Source organism: Pollachius pollachius (assembly GCF_949987615.1).
Source record: "Pollachius pollachius genome assembly, chromosome: 8".
NCBI classification, from domain to species: Eukaryota; Metazoa; Chordata; class Actinopteri; order Gadiformes; family Gadidae; genus Pollachius; species Pollachius pollachius.
The window spans coordinates 19,509,721-19,524,129 of record NC_136941.1 but is presented as its reverse complement, the minus strand read 5'-3'; the positions used below and the strand labels follow the sequence as shown (position 1 = coordinate 19,524,129).

At 42.3% G+C, this 14,409-nt stretch overlaps 1 protein-coding gene and 1 long non-coding RNA gene across 3 annotated transcripts in view; one reads left to right on the top strand and one right to left on the bottom strand.

Moving 5' to 3' along the window:
* Nucleotides 1-4,641, top strand: part of LOC307079390 (membrane cofactor protein-like) — a 28,538-nt gene extending 23,897 nt beyond the window's left edge. Inside the window, exons 10-13 of the mRNA XM_079741698.1 lie at nt 2,074-2,124; nt 2,693-2,747; nt 3,171-3,230; nt 3,457-4,641. Of these exons, the coding sequence (XP_079597824.1) occupies nt 2,074-2,124; nt 2,693-2,747; nt 3,171-3,222 (158 nt within the window). The 3' untranslated portion in view covers nt 3,223-3,230; nt 3,457-4,641. The remainder of the gene's footprint in view (nt 1-2,073; nt 2,125-2,692; nt 2,748-3,170; nt 3,231-3,456) is intronic.
* A 44-nt stretch (nt 4,642-4,685) lies between these two features.
* LOC307079391 lies at nt 4,686-13,343 on the bottom strand. Of its 2 annotated transcripts, XR_013812047.1 has the most exons (5): nt 13,214-13,343; nt 11,975-12,007; nt 7,097-7,212; nt 6,179-6,272; nt 4,686-6,092 (listed from the first exon to the last, which is right to left on the bottom strand). It is a non-coding gene; the product is annotated as an uncharacterized lncRNA (long non-coding RNA). The 2 variants fall into 2 exon arrangements; XR_013812048.1 differs by lacking the exon at nt 13,214-13,343 and having other exon boundaries at nt 11,975-12,149.
* Nucleotides 13,344-14,409: the final 1,066 nt, after the last annotated feature.

Sequence of the window (14,409 nt, the reverse complement as noted above, 5' to 3'; positions counted from 1 at the left end):
AGTTATCAATGAAACCAAAGCCCTGCTCCGAACTAAATCGTGCCAGCCAGCGATTTAGAGACAATAATCTACTATAGCGCTCATCATTACCCTTATCGGGTAGAGGGCCAGAGAGGATTAATCGATGCCGACACATCTTTCTGGCGAAGTCACAAAGCCTAGCTATGTTACTTTTTGTGACCTCAGTTTGTCTTGTCCTAGCATCGTTGGTGCCGACATGAACTACAATGTTGTCGAAAGTAGTGTCGGTGTTTGCCAGCACCCTAAGATTAGCTTCAATGTCTGGAGCCCTGGCCCCGGGTAGGCAAATCATTTTTGCTGGCGAGTGTAGTCTAACTTTACGTGTAACAGAGTCGCCTATGACTAGCGTTTTTACCCCCGAAAAGGACTTGCGAGGCAGGCTACTGACAGCAGTCTGCCTCGCAGGTGGTGCTGCCGACAGAATTGCCTTGACGGAGTCGCTGCTAACGATAGCGTTAGCTCTACGAGTCCGCCTGGCGGGTCTCTTCTCTGTACTTTCTGGAGCATCTGTCTTCTTTATGCTCGCCACCCTTTCATCCTCCAACTGACATATACGTTTCTCTAACAGAGCAATCTTATTTATGAGAAAGGCGGAACAAGAGCAACCGGAATCCATGCTTACCGTGGTTGATGCAGACGGAGCTCCAGCGGGGGAAACAGCGAATACAATACAGAGTATGCAGAACAGGTCGCAGATATAAATGCCGGAAAATAGATACAAACCAAGATACAAACCGAGGTAGCAGGTCGACGCTAAGCGTCCTGCTAACCAAACCAAACAAACCAAGCCGGCTACCCGGAAGTTGCGTCTGCGGCGTCACACAGCAGCCTCGGGTCAGCCTGTGGAGAGAGCACAGGTTAGGACCCCCCCATTTGAACCCTTATCGTTTGGCTCATACGGGGAGAATGTACAAACCCACACCAAAAATACATCCATTTCCTCCTGCTAGTGCCCTTACGCCTGGCCCCAGGTGGTAGGCCTGGACCCAGGCACCAGGCGGTAGGCCTGGACCCAGGCGGCAGGCCTGGTCCCAGGCGGCAGGCCTGGACCCAGGCGGTAGGCCTGGACCCAGGCGGCAGGCCTGGTCCCAGGCGGCAGGCCTGGACCCAGGCGGTAGGCCTGGACCCCGACCCCAGGCGGTAGGCCTGCTCCCAGCCACCAGGCGGTAGGCCTGCTCCCAGCCACCAGGCGGTAGGCCTGGAACCACCGATGACTTATGTATACGTTTTACGTCTGCAAAGCTAGACATTTCTAAGTCCGAGCCAGGGGGAGTATTTGCACCCACTGAGAACGCCCCTCAATAAAGGCGTGAAACAGCCCAAACGTTACTTCCGTAACAGTCCAATCAGACAGTGGGCATTGCAGAAGTCGCGCCTCCCGGCTATCCGCAATGTTTAAAACTTCTAGAGGGTGTTAATTATTCCAACGCACGGGCAAAGCGTTTGACTAATTGCAACAGAATGACCAATCACAGCAGACTGGGCTATTCGGAAGGGGTGCCTTAAAGTGACATGATACAAAACTGAACATTTTTGAAAGACGCTGAAATAAACAGTGTGAGAATAAGGGGTATTTCTAACATACATGCATGTAACCTTATTCTAGTAGTTCCCCCAAATGCAATTATTTACCCTAAAAAAGCATGATATGTGATCTTTAAACGCAGGGATCTCCTTTTGATACCGATGAATGATCCTTCCTTACTTATTTAGCTGCATTAGCATTACAATATTGCATACCATGACTGTGTTCAGCCAATGTCAAATGTGTCAAAATCACCAATGTTCACAAGTGATGATCATTATGTAATCAGTCAGACCCAGGCGGTGGGCCTGGATCCAGGCGGTAGGCCTAGTCCCAGGCCCCAGGCGGTAGGCCTGGACCCAGGCCCCAGGCGGTAGGCCTGGACCCGTTCTAGTAGTCCCCCCAAATGCAATTATTTACCCTAAAAAAGCATGATACGGGATCTTTAAATGCAGGGATCTCCTTTTGATATCAAGGAGTACTTGTACTCGCTCGGTGACAAATAAAGAATCTTCTTCTTTTTTTAGATGGTTCCGATACGTGGTCGCAGTCCTGGTGGTTTATAGGACTAATCATAGGTAGGTTTTATGGTCTTTAACACCTGCATGCACATTATTTAAGTTCTTGCATTATATTTTTCTGAATTGCATTAATCTTTCCGATTGAAGGCCTAAGGACAAAGATTGGGTTGAAAGGTTCACATTCTAATCACGGGCTGATAAATCATAGATTGGAAATTAGAGATTTCATTTCTGCCAATGCAAACGAATGATGTTACATTTCACAAAAAGTTTTTCATGTCCTACAAATATTGCATATGCTTGAGGAAAATTAAGTTCTTACTTAAAAAGTGCAAATAAAAATGTCTGTCAGCTTAATGGTCGATAATCTACGTGTGACAAGCCACCTAAAGGGTTTGAAACCAGCCCTTTAGCACCAACTACACACAGTGAGAGGAAATGATGACCAAACAAGTTGGTCATTAAAGTGATGGACAAAAATGTTCACGATGCAGCTTCAAACCAAATCTTATTTTGCTGACAAATTACTCAGGTTACCCAATGAATGCATTTCTTTTTTTACCGAAGCCATTTCGCCATTGTTTTGCCATGTCAATTCATGCATCTCACTCTTTTCCCAAAATAGTTATTGTCATAATCATCATATCCCTCGCCTTTTGGCTAATTCGGAAAAAGAGAGGGTAAGAGTTCATGTTCATGCAGAAAGAAACCTTTCTTTGCTGGGTTTCTGGACTCCTTTTTTCTGACTGTTTTGTGCTCTTGCGCCTTCAACTCTCCTTGCTTGATTTTTATTTCTGTTCAACTCTTTCTGCACACCAACAATTATACTTTACGTACAATAAAAATCAAGCACTGGCTGTTGTGAATGAAGAGTTTTGGATCCTGAGGCAAGGTGAATGGGGAGTCATGTGAGTTTCTTTGAACAAATGAGGCTGTGCTCACTGAATGATGTGAAGACGGCATGATAGGCCTTATATTCGAGGCCTTATATTCAGTGTACTGTTATCTGATGTTTTATTGTCTATAGATCCACAACATGTCTCGGGTCTTGCATATTGCTTGTGTCTCTTTTATGTTAGTCACCACATACGTATGACTTTCAGCTCTCAACCTCTTCGTGCTCCAGTTCGAGTAGAGGAAGACAAGATATTGTAGCATGGCTGGTAAGGAAGTGGATTGAGAAAAGTAAAGTATGCAACATGTCATTTGAGTAGGGGTTTGAGGATCAAATGCCTCAACCCCAAAAAACGCAAAACTAAAAAGTGCATTGTAAAATATTTCTAACCATCATGTTCATCACCTTCCTGCTGCTGCATTGTATTTGAGTTTTTTTTACATGAGATCATTCATACTCTTATCTTTTTTTCCCCATTTTTGTTCCGGGGGAAGGTTGCCCTGACGATGTTCCACTGATTACCACACCAAGCCGAGAGGGAAGAATTATCACTAGACCAGGATTTGAATGTAATCTCCCGCCATATGCAAACAATTCAACTGGGGTCCACAGTCAATAGAATTAGCACAGTTGGATGCTTGCCAGGAAATATAATGCATCCTGTATTCATCCACATGTATCTGCTGTACTTTTCTAACCAATCTGAAATCTGTTCACTTGGCATCTGAAGGACATCGATCACAAAATCGTATTGATTTGCCTTAGGCATAGCTTACTCTAATGAATGCTTCTGAATTAATGCTGCATTAGTTTGATAGTGTTGCTTTCAATTATTTATTTCTCTTCCACCTTCAACATGTTTATTTTCCATGTTTTAATATTTGAGAAAAGGTCAGTGCGTTTCATGGAAACATTTCTGGCTGCACTTGCTGCAAAAGTACAATTATTTGGTTAAATACTCCGCCATCAACCCTGTATTATAGATTTATTTTTGTTAAAAGAAAATGGAGCCGTTTTGTATTGCTACTCGTTCTTGGTTGGTCTATTTGGCCTTGGTCGTTTTGAACCCAATATATGGTTGTAAGCAGATGAATTATCAAATCAGCAAAAATATGTTTATAAGAAAACATGTAAACGGGCATGTTTTTAGGGGGGTTTGTGTTTAACTAATGGATTGTTGTTTAGTTGTCATAGTGGAGTTGATGGTATTGGGTTGGATGTGTGAATGTAAATTCCTTTTTTTTTTCCTGTGGTCCCCCACTCAAATCTCTAAACGTGGAGAAAAAACATTTTTTGAAATGAATCATCGCCCAATGGTATTTATTTTTTAACAATTTGCACTTATAGGCTTTGCTGGGGCTGTAGCGCCATGGAATTAACATTCTGTGGTTGTAAATAATTGAAATGAGATATAAATATGTGTGTGCAGATCAAATCTGAAGCCTCTGATCATTGTGTTCCAATCGATTGTTATCGATTTTCCACATTCTAAATGTGACAAAATGTAAAAAGTGAAAAAAAATCTATTGACGCCATTTAAAAATATCTATCAAAATGGTCAACTGCATTCAACAATTAATTTCCATAATTTGTTAGCATTGTATTTCATTGTGCCTTGACAACCATTTGATATGAACATGAGCTTGAAATTATAAAAATGATTAAAGTACTTCCGTCCACGTTTTATGTAACTGTACTCTATCTGTTTAAGTATGAAATGTAGTTAGTGATTCTGAGTCTTTAATATCGGTCAACAAATGGATTACATTTTTTATAATCCATTCAGCATTTAATTTTCATTCATCACGTATTAATACCAAATATTACATTCCTGTATAACGCTTAAAAATCCAAGATTTCAGATGAATGCTTCTTGGCCATTAGCCCACATTCAACACATTCAGTTACACTAAAGCCCTGCTACTTCAATTGAAGAGAACTAGTGATCTTAGAACTAAGGCCCCTTTTTAAACCCTTCCAGCCACCAGTCTGCCCACGGGCCCGCCACAGAGGAGCTCACCCTCTCGATGAGGTATCCTTCATTGTAACCGATTTCAAATGGTGCTAGAAACACAAGAAGACTCTGAACACCAAAAGAAATCAGTCAACCTTGGAAAAGAGGACCTTAAGCTTGCTAATTGCATCACTGCTACTGAGTCACTGCTAACAGCACCACTGCTACTGTGTCAATGCCAACTGCGTCACTGCTACTGAGTCAATGCTAACTGCGTCACTGGTACTGAGTCACTGCTACTGCGTCACTGCTACTGTGTCATGGCTAACTGAATCACTGCTAACTGAGTCACGGCTAACTGCTTCACGCTAACTGATGGTGTGTTCCAGATGCCTCGTCGTACACCACCCGCACGAGTTGCAAGTGGAGAAATCTCCCAGCTTTCTTGCGGCATTTCAGCTGGGACCGACCAAAGGTTTTGGTCGGCCCCACTCGGGATTCTGAGAGTATACAAAGTTCAGTGCGGCTGACCGTACAACTCTACAACAAAAATGGCTGCGCCCAAAATTGGATTTATTTTCTTTGTATTTGTACCACGTTGGTCATGTTAATGTCGAATTTAAATGCTCTTACACACTTGATTACATTTCTTCGTTATTCCGGTAACCAATTTATGCATTGCACGGTCTTGCTGTGCGTGAAATACAATGTAAAGTTGTGTTTGTTTTCTAGCTGGTTTGCTAAAGAGGCTAATGTAGCTAACAATGACTAGCCAATGACATGACACAATCACAAAGACAAACGGGAACGCTATAAGTGCTACAAGCCAGGAAATTACGTCACAAGAGCAACTTGTGCGGGTGGTGTATGAGGCATCTGGAACACATAAGTCACTGCTACTGAGTCACTGTGACTGCTAACCGCGTCCTTCCAGAACGTTCGTATGGGGTGGGTGACACTTCCTGGGTGATGAAATCCCATTTTCCTCCCCTCCCACCAAGTGTGATGCAGTGTTGCTGGCACGCATCCAGCATCTGTGGGAGAAGTTCACATCCCACCACAAGAACACTGATTTCAAATGGTGCTAGATGGAGGACCGCACTCTAAGCCACCATCGGAAACCAGCTTCCAAGGGGAGTATTTCTGAGGGTCTGTTCCACCTGTGACGCAAACAAACTGAAACATTACAAAGGAAAAAGTTAGGCACATATGATAAGGCTGACCTTAGGTATTTTCTGCGTTAGTTTGAAAGTCACACCCACCAGATCATCAGACTCCAACCTATGTGCTAGCTCCCCAGAGACTTGATATTATCATCCAGTGATACAGGCCCAGGATCCTCAGCCTCTCGTGGCTCTGAGTGCAACAACAACGTATGGTTTAAGGAATGCAATTCACAATGAAATGAGTGTGGAAAAAGTTAAATGCATTGTGCAAGTACAGTAATGCTATTTGATATATTTGAGGAAGATAACAAAACTGGGACAGCTGGAATAGACATACAGTGGCCATATTCATTTTCAGGGCCTAGGTGACTTACTACTGGGTATAAGAGATACTGTGGGAAAATACAAATCCTCCCATGTTATAGTAGTGCTTCTGGGGGAGACGGCAAAGCCTAAGCAGGAAACCAACAGTGGCAAGGGGCGGAGTTACACCTGGTTTCCTGTTTCGTTAAGAGATATTCTACAGAAGACACTCAATCACACCAGTGGATGACATTTTAAGCAGAGGATTGTAATGTAATTCTCTAGTAGCCCGTCTAAAATGGGTGGATTTGAAACCTGTACACTTTTACTTTTTTACAGTTAACTACTGCTGGCCGAGTTTGTGTACGCCGTTTACGTGTTTATTGATCACCGCCTCCAGCAACGTGTTTGGTCAAAACAAGCAAGTAATTTTACCCACATTAGAGTTTGCTATCAGACTTCAGAGCTGAATCTTCAGTCCGATTTTTGATACTAGCATTATACTAGTCATGGGTGTGGTACTGCTGAACTGAGGGAAGGAATGACGTTAACCCATTATTCAAAACATACAAATATTGCATGCAATCACTGCTGTTTGAATTAGCCAAGTATTAAGACACAGCTAAAATACATTTTCGGATGCACATCTGCATTTGAAAAAATCTAAAACATCAACGGCTAGAAGGTGGAGTAATGCAGTCATGGTCTCACCTGTATATCTGAGCAGAGCGCCCCAACCGGCCCTCACTGATGTAAGCCATCCCCCCTCTTCCTCTGCTCGGCTGGGGCGGAGCGATGGTGGCAGTGGCTCCCGACTCCCCCTGCGGCTACAGGGCGGGACAAGGAGGAGGCAGTGTGTCAATGAGCACTACATTTACGTCACATTTTGTGTGAGAGCTTGCTGACACTTTTATCCAAAGCAACTGAGAACCATTCATTCACACACCGACGGCGAGTTCAACCACACAGGGCGACAGCCAGCTCACCAGGAGCAGTCAGGGTGAGGCGTCTTGCTCAGTGACACCTCGACACTCAGCTAGGAGGAGCCGGGGATCGAATTAGCAACCTTCCGGTTAACATTTAATCCACTCTACCTCCAGAGCTACTTCCGCCCAACTACAAAGCAGCCAGGTATTGTGTCTGCCAGGTGCCTACGCTAGCTAACACTAGTCTTTCCTGAACATTCTCTTTTCTTCCTCCATTTTATTGTACTGATGGGCTTGCTGCCCCGGGTGTTCCTAGGTAAACTGGGCACTTTCTCTCCATGGTGAGAATACCACCAACTGACAGACCCCTTTGATTATAACAATCGAGAACCACCAAGTCCCCTGAGACATGAGTTTATCCACTTTGACGTAGACCAAAGCCACATCGTGGTCAATTCCTGGTGATCCGATGGTGGCCTGTGATGAGGTTGTGTTTATGTGGCTGTAAGTAAGCAGTGTCAGATAGTGGTCATCGTCTCTGTCCAATGCTTTCAACGTATACAGCGTTAACCTCAGGACCCCCCCAATATTTTACACAGTTACATTCAGAATATCACATAATTTTACGATTTTTTTCCATTGAACGCATTGTAGCACCAACATGTTACAAATCAGCTCATTTTAATATGTATCGATAAATAAATAAATAAATAATTATTAGAGTATTACTGCTATAATATGTTTTAACCACTCACTCTGAAAGTTGGTACAGTTTCGTAAACCAAAGTGAAATGAAGAAACAACTCGAAAAAACTAATCTTAAGAAGAGGAACACTCAATGCAGACCATCGTTAGGCAACGGTGGACTTAAGTAGGCATGCGCCATTTAAGCTTTTAGGAAACTTTTTCGTTAATGATCTAAAGAAAGGACTAGGCCTGCTCGATTATGGAAAAAATCATAATCACGATTATTTTGGTCAATATTGAAATCACGATTATTCAAACAATTATTTTTGAGTTTGAAAACATGATGTATTTATTCAGCATGTCTCTCCCAAAAACACTTTGTTACTGAGAAGTTCCCCTCTGCTGTGTCATCTTGAAGCACATAGAAAGAGTCCTAAAGGCTGGGTGGGCTCTAAGTTGCTCGCTACCTCTGATAGGCTGTGGGGTCGGCCTTCTTCGCAGCGGAAGCCGCTGCTAAAGTAAATATTAGTACTAATTAGAAGTTTAATTAAGTTAGTTTTGTTGGCGACTGTACCGTTGTCTGCATTGAAGGACGTAATTATCAAAGACAGTTGAAGAATGGACGCTGTTCGCAGTGTCTGTTAACTTCACTAGCTCAGCGCTCAATAACCCTTACTACAGTCAATTTACTTTATTAACCCAAGCAGCCATTGTTACTTGAAACATACAACCAATCAGATTATTGTATTCTGGATGTGAGCTTGGGCCTGGCCAATCCAGCACTGCTTTTGCAGCCAAATTAAATCCTCCTAGCCAATGAGAATTCTGCTTTTGCTCAAAGGCTTGCGATGCACCAGCTTTATGAAGTGCAGTTAATTGGAGAGTTGCCAGTGCAGAGTCACCAAAGCATGCAAGGTAAACAACTCTTCTCCCTTCTTCCCTCTTTGTCTCTGATCATGAGCCATGACATTTTGCCTGTTTTAGTCCTTCCTTTTTCAAAGAGAGTTGGAGAGAGAGAGAGAGAGAGAGGAAGAGAGGGAGAGAGGGAGAGCGAGAGAGAGAGAGAGAGGTAGGGCCAGAGAGGGCTACAAACCATGTACTGATACAAGTCCAGCCCAGAAATGACTGCGTCACTAGCCTCAGCCTCTCTCCTAACTACGCAGAAACAAATGTGTCCTGGGAAGGGCTTCAGCCAGTCCCGGTGGCCCTGTGAGACATGAAAAAACAACCTTATGACACAAGTATCACGAGCCACACACTCAGAATAGGTTTGTTTCCAGATCAAATACTGGCAAACTGGGTGTAGAATAAATGTACAAATGTGTGTTTCTCTGCACCCTCTTGGCTGCCCTTGAACTCAATCAAGAATGAACTACAGGTAAAACAGCATTATAAAACATGTCCGTATAATTGTTGCGTAGCAACATGTCCAAATCCTCCAGGCTTAATGTCAAAGAAAAAAAGGCGTCATTTGCTACAATACCGTGATGTTTACCTCTACCTCGCACCTATTTATACTCCGATATAAAATAAAGACCAGCAAACACCTTTCATAATATCCCTTCAATCAGAGCGCATAGTGCGCTAGACTGCAATTGGTTTAAAATATAGCTTTTGCATCAAATACATTGATTGTGGCAAAACAGCATCACTCGGTTACCTCTATGATTCCCTGCAAAACATTCCTGAATTCGCTTCGCCTCGACAACAAGAACCCTCCAGAATGTTCTGATGTTAACCCCTCTGCTGCACTTGTGCCCATCCTCGATATACACCTAGCCATCACATCTAAACAACACTCTTCTACTGCATCCATGTGAAACTCCTGAATCCAGCTCACAGGCAGAGCAGAGGCAGCACACACACAGACACAAAGACAGACACACACACACACACACAAACACACACACAAACACACAATAGCGACAGGCAAAGAAAGCAGAACTACCGACAAGGAGGATGAAGAGGAGGAGGATGTCGGAAAAAGCGTTGCGTCCACTCTCAGGTGGAGGAACCCGATGACTCCGAGCTTCTGTAATGTTAGCTTCTGTTTACCCCCCGATGTGAAAAAGTGACGTAGCAACTAATCCACAATCTTTCTCCCTCTGTTTCTCTCTCACTCCCTGACCTGCTCTCCCTTCACTCGCTCTATCTCTTGCCTGCCTCCCTCTCTCTTTCCTCCCCTTGCCTTTGAAAAACAGGCACACTCGATGTTCATCTTGTTGTAACAACCATGTTGCTCCTCTTAGAATGCTGCTCCAAACCGATACCCATGTAAACACCACTCATTCTGATCACACATAACTCACCAACAGCCCGGCGCCAAGTCACACACACACACACAAACACACAGTTGGGCATGCGCATGCATTATCAACCTATTCCTCTTCCCAAGTGTGACGCAGCATTTAATTTTCAGATCTTTGTGCTGACATAAACATGACTTCAACCAGTTCTGGTATCCCACTTGCTAGCTGCCAAACAGGCAGACTGAGCGCATGCAGATCTCAAGTTAAAGGGAACCTGCTACCATGGCTTCCTTTTCTCTGCTCTGTGACGCGGCCGTGTCCCCATTTCCCCCCTCACGCTCCTTCTAATTGGGTCTCTCTCTCTCCTCTCTCTCCCTCTCTCTGCTGCCCCTCTTTCCTCCAGCTCGAGCGAGACACACACACATATACCCTGGATCCTCTGTCTGCGACTCTCCCAGCTGTCTGTGTCTCTGCGATCACCTCTCAATCCTCTGGTTTTAAAGGCACATGACCGTTTGTATAACATCTAAGACATTTCGGCATTCAGATTTACACCATCAAAGGGCTCTTTTGTAAGGTATCTTCAAGGAAGCACTATTTTTGTCTCAAAAACATAACCCTGGTGTAATTTCCGTGCAGATTATGTGTAATGCCGGAGTAGATACGAATGCAGCTCGTGTGAAATGGCAGACTTTAACCATGTGACCCTGGAAAATACCCATTTTTGTACTTCCTGTTCTGGTTGCCCTACCTAAAGTACACAAACACAGCACTGTTCCAGCCTGCGTTCCTAATAATTAACTAATCATTTTTTCTGTATAAATCTGTTGAAGGTACAGGAAGATTTTGGGCTTAACATTATTCAATATGACAGAATTGTGCTTATTTTGCGGACTGTGAGAGACAAACTCTTCCCTATTTTTGCATTTTCTGTCCATATAGAGGCTAAGGCACACCCACCCCATATTTTTTGTTTATATTTAGGGCATTCACCAGACACTTTTGTCCAAAGCAACTTACAAGGTTAGGTGTCTTGCTCAGGGATACCTCAACAATCAACTAGGAGGGGGTCGAACTAGCAACCTTTCAGTAACAAGTCAACCACTCTACCTCCTGAGCTGCCTCCAAGTGTCACATCTGGATATTAGAAAGCTGAATGGAAATTATTGTCGCTTATTTAAAAAAGTTTTGATATGATCTGAATTTCCATGAAATGTTCCTGGCAGGGTTTGTCTAATTTGGATGTAATTTTACGCATCAAGAAATATATAATTTCTTTAAAAAAAGTCCATGGGTATATATAGAATACTACAACTATATTCTGTGTTATACTACAACTATATTCTGTGTAGAATACTACTATAATCTGTGTTTCTCTGTTTCATTTTCTGTCTATAAACAGTTGTACCCATGACGTAAACAACAAGATATTTATTGATGTGGAATTTTGCTGCCTCTGTGACTCAGCATTTTGTTTCCTGTTATTCATGATTTCCACAATGACTGCACCCTCTGCTAGCAAAGGCCTCGATTCTTCAGATTTCATGAAATTAAATGTTTGAGCATTCAATGTTATTGTTTCGTGGGGATTGAAATGTATTCCAAGGCTATTATTTAGCAGCAGAAATGCATTATTCTATGCAGCTGGATAATTAGTTGGCTGTCTTAGGGTTGTGTAATAGTTACGTTTGTCACATGCATTTCCTGGAAGGTGCAGAGAAACTTACCTTTCACTGACACTGGGCTCAACTTCTTTCGATCTTTTATGAAAAAAATAGTAAAAAGAAGGCACAGGGATCCACGATTAAAGGCCAAAAAACATTTTAACTTACTTTTAAAAGACTGACGTATTTGTATTGGATTTTTTAGCGTTTTGTCAGATTTGATTTGAAACAAACAGGAGACCCTCATTCAGATCCGCTGTTTATAGTCACTTTAGCGTCACAGCATTGTACGTAAATACATGCCAAATCAATGGCTTTGACGCCCAGATAGGTAGGGCCTATGATTTTTCTAAATCATGACGATCATAACAATAAAAACGTCAAAACATGAAAAATGGCACCACCACGAGGTCAACACAAGTAATGCTTTGGATGGTTTGTTTACATCAGTAATAAGAAGTGCGTATCGCATAGAAACGTCTGGAAGGATGGAAATACATAGAAGAAGTACACTATGGGCATAGACTCTACGCACCTTCATTCACAGAAAATGTATCACAACTATTAAAACTACAGGCCTACTTTGCTTATTTATGTGGATTTTATTTCAACGCTGTTTAGCCAACAACAATCAGTTATACATCACATCACGTTTATATTTTAACTTTGGGCCAATGTAATTGCATAACAATTAGGCTACTTGGACTTATAGGCCAAACACAACTGAACATTGATCGGTTTTTATTGTTCAATCACAAATATTTCAAATTGTCAATATGCTTTTTTTTCTACAGTAATGTTACAACTAACATAAAAAGGTGAATAACACCAGCATAGACCTGTGAAATTGTCACATTAGTATGAAGTTTTTATTATTATATTATTATTATTATTATTATTATTATTATTATTATTATTATTATTATTAATAATAATAATAATAATAATAATAATAAATAGATTTTATGGATAAAGAGACGGTCCCTGACGATGAAAGGTAATATTTAACTGATAAGCATTTCTATTACATATACACTACTGGATCATAATGCAGTGTGCGCGTGTTCTAAATGAAAAGGTAAATAGAAGTGCGCAACATCCTCCAACATCTTCTATTATGACGCACACCACAGCGTTCCATTGTTTTAATTGGTTCACTATTACACTATTAATCGGACACGTTGGCCAACAAGCAGCCATAGTATGGTAATATTTAACATGCATATATCTAGAACGGTTATCTAGACATTAACACTGATGCTTATTAAAGTAGGAGTTTAAAGTGGATTATTTGATACTTACCGTTAATGAGGGCCGATGCACTTTACCAATAGAAACAACACCGTTGGGAAATGAAGGCGTTAACAATTGCTGCAGCTGTCTTTCTCAACTACAGTTAGCACTTTCAATAAATTGTCACATCAGTGAAATGATTTAGACTCACGGCTTGTTCTGCCGTTCCTTTACCTGCTAATCCATCGACATTTTCGCAGGAGCAGGAAAGCTTAAAATCCCGCCTTCTTCACACACCCCCGTGTCTTTATTGGCCACTGCGGTTACATAGGGTCAGGTATTGTAACGTTATCCCGGTCCACCGCGACGCAATATCCGGTCTTGTACTTTCGATGGACTGTAGTGTACGCCGCTAAAAAGTCCCCAAAGAGGGCACAGGAACATGAAAAGAGTAACAACAACAAAGACAGTGAGAATTAATATGGAGTTTTTACGGACAATTTGACAAAGCAATACCCGAAACATGTAACGGAAACTGATATCTCTCCATCGGCAATCCCGTCTGCGCTCTCTACACCGCGAAACCCGTGTACCTGAAAGTAAGGCCCTCTCCCTCGCCATTAGCGCCCATTTGAAGCATCCCGTCCCAGGCGTTCAGAGCGCCTGGGAACAACGCGGTTATATATTCACGTGCTTTCAGTGCATGTTTACTAACAGACCAACAAAGCTTTGAACAACAGTGTTCTACTTGCTTGCAAACTTTTGTATTATTGTTTTCAGAAAAAACATAATACAATCCATTATATATCAATTATGGGTCAGGCGATCGTGGTCGCCTGATGGCTTCGCAGAAGATGCGGAAATAAGCAATAGATTTTATGATCCATTTGAAGAAACCGTTTTTTATGGTCTGTATACACAAAGACTGACCTAATGATTCATATCCACGAGCAAATTGCTACTATTCACTTAGTGTTAAGCAAAGTGATGCCTTAGGGCAGTATTACTCATTGCGCGGCTCGCAAGCCACATGCGGCTCGCCAAGCCTCTATTTGCGGCTCGCATGGCGGTAAAAATATAAAGTGATATGATCATGCAGTGAATACAGATATTTTAAAAAAACAATACAAACAATTATTTAAAAAATATATCAACAGCGGCATTAAAAGGTGGAAATATAGCCTTGTCTAGAAAATATTTTTAAACTTGCTCGGCTCTACGCTGACAGCGGGGTTGCCAGATTGGCGGTTTTCCTTCATAACAAG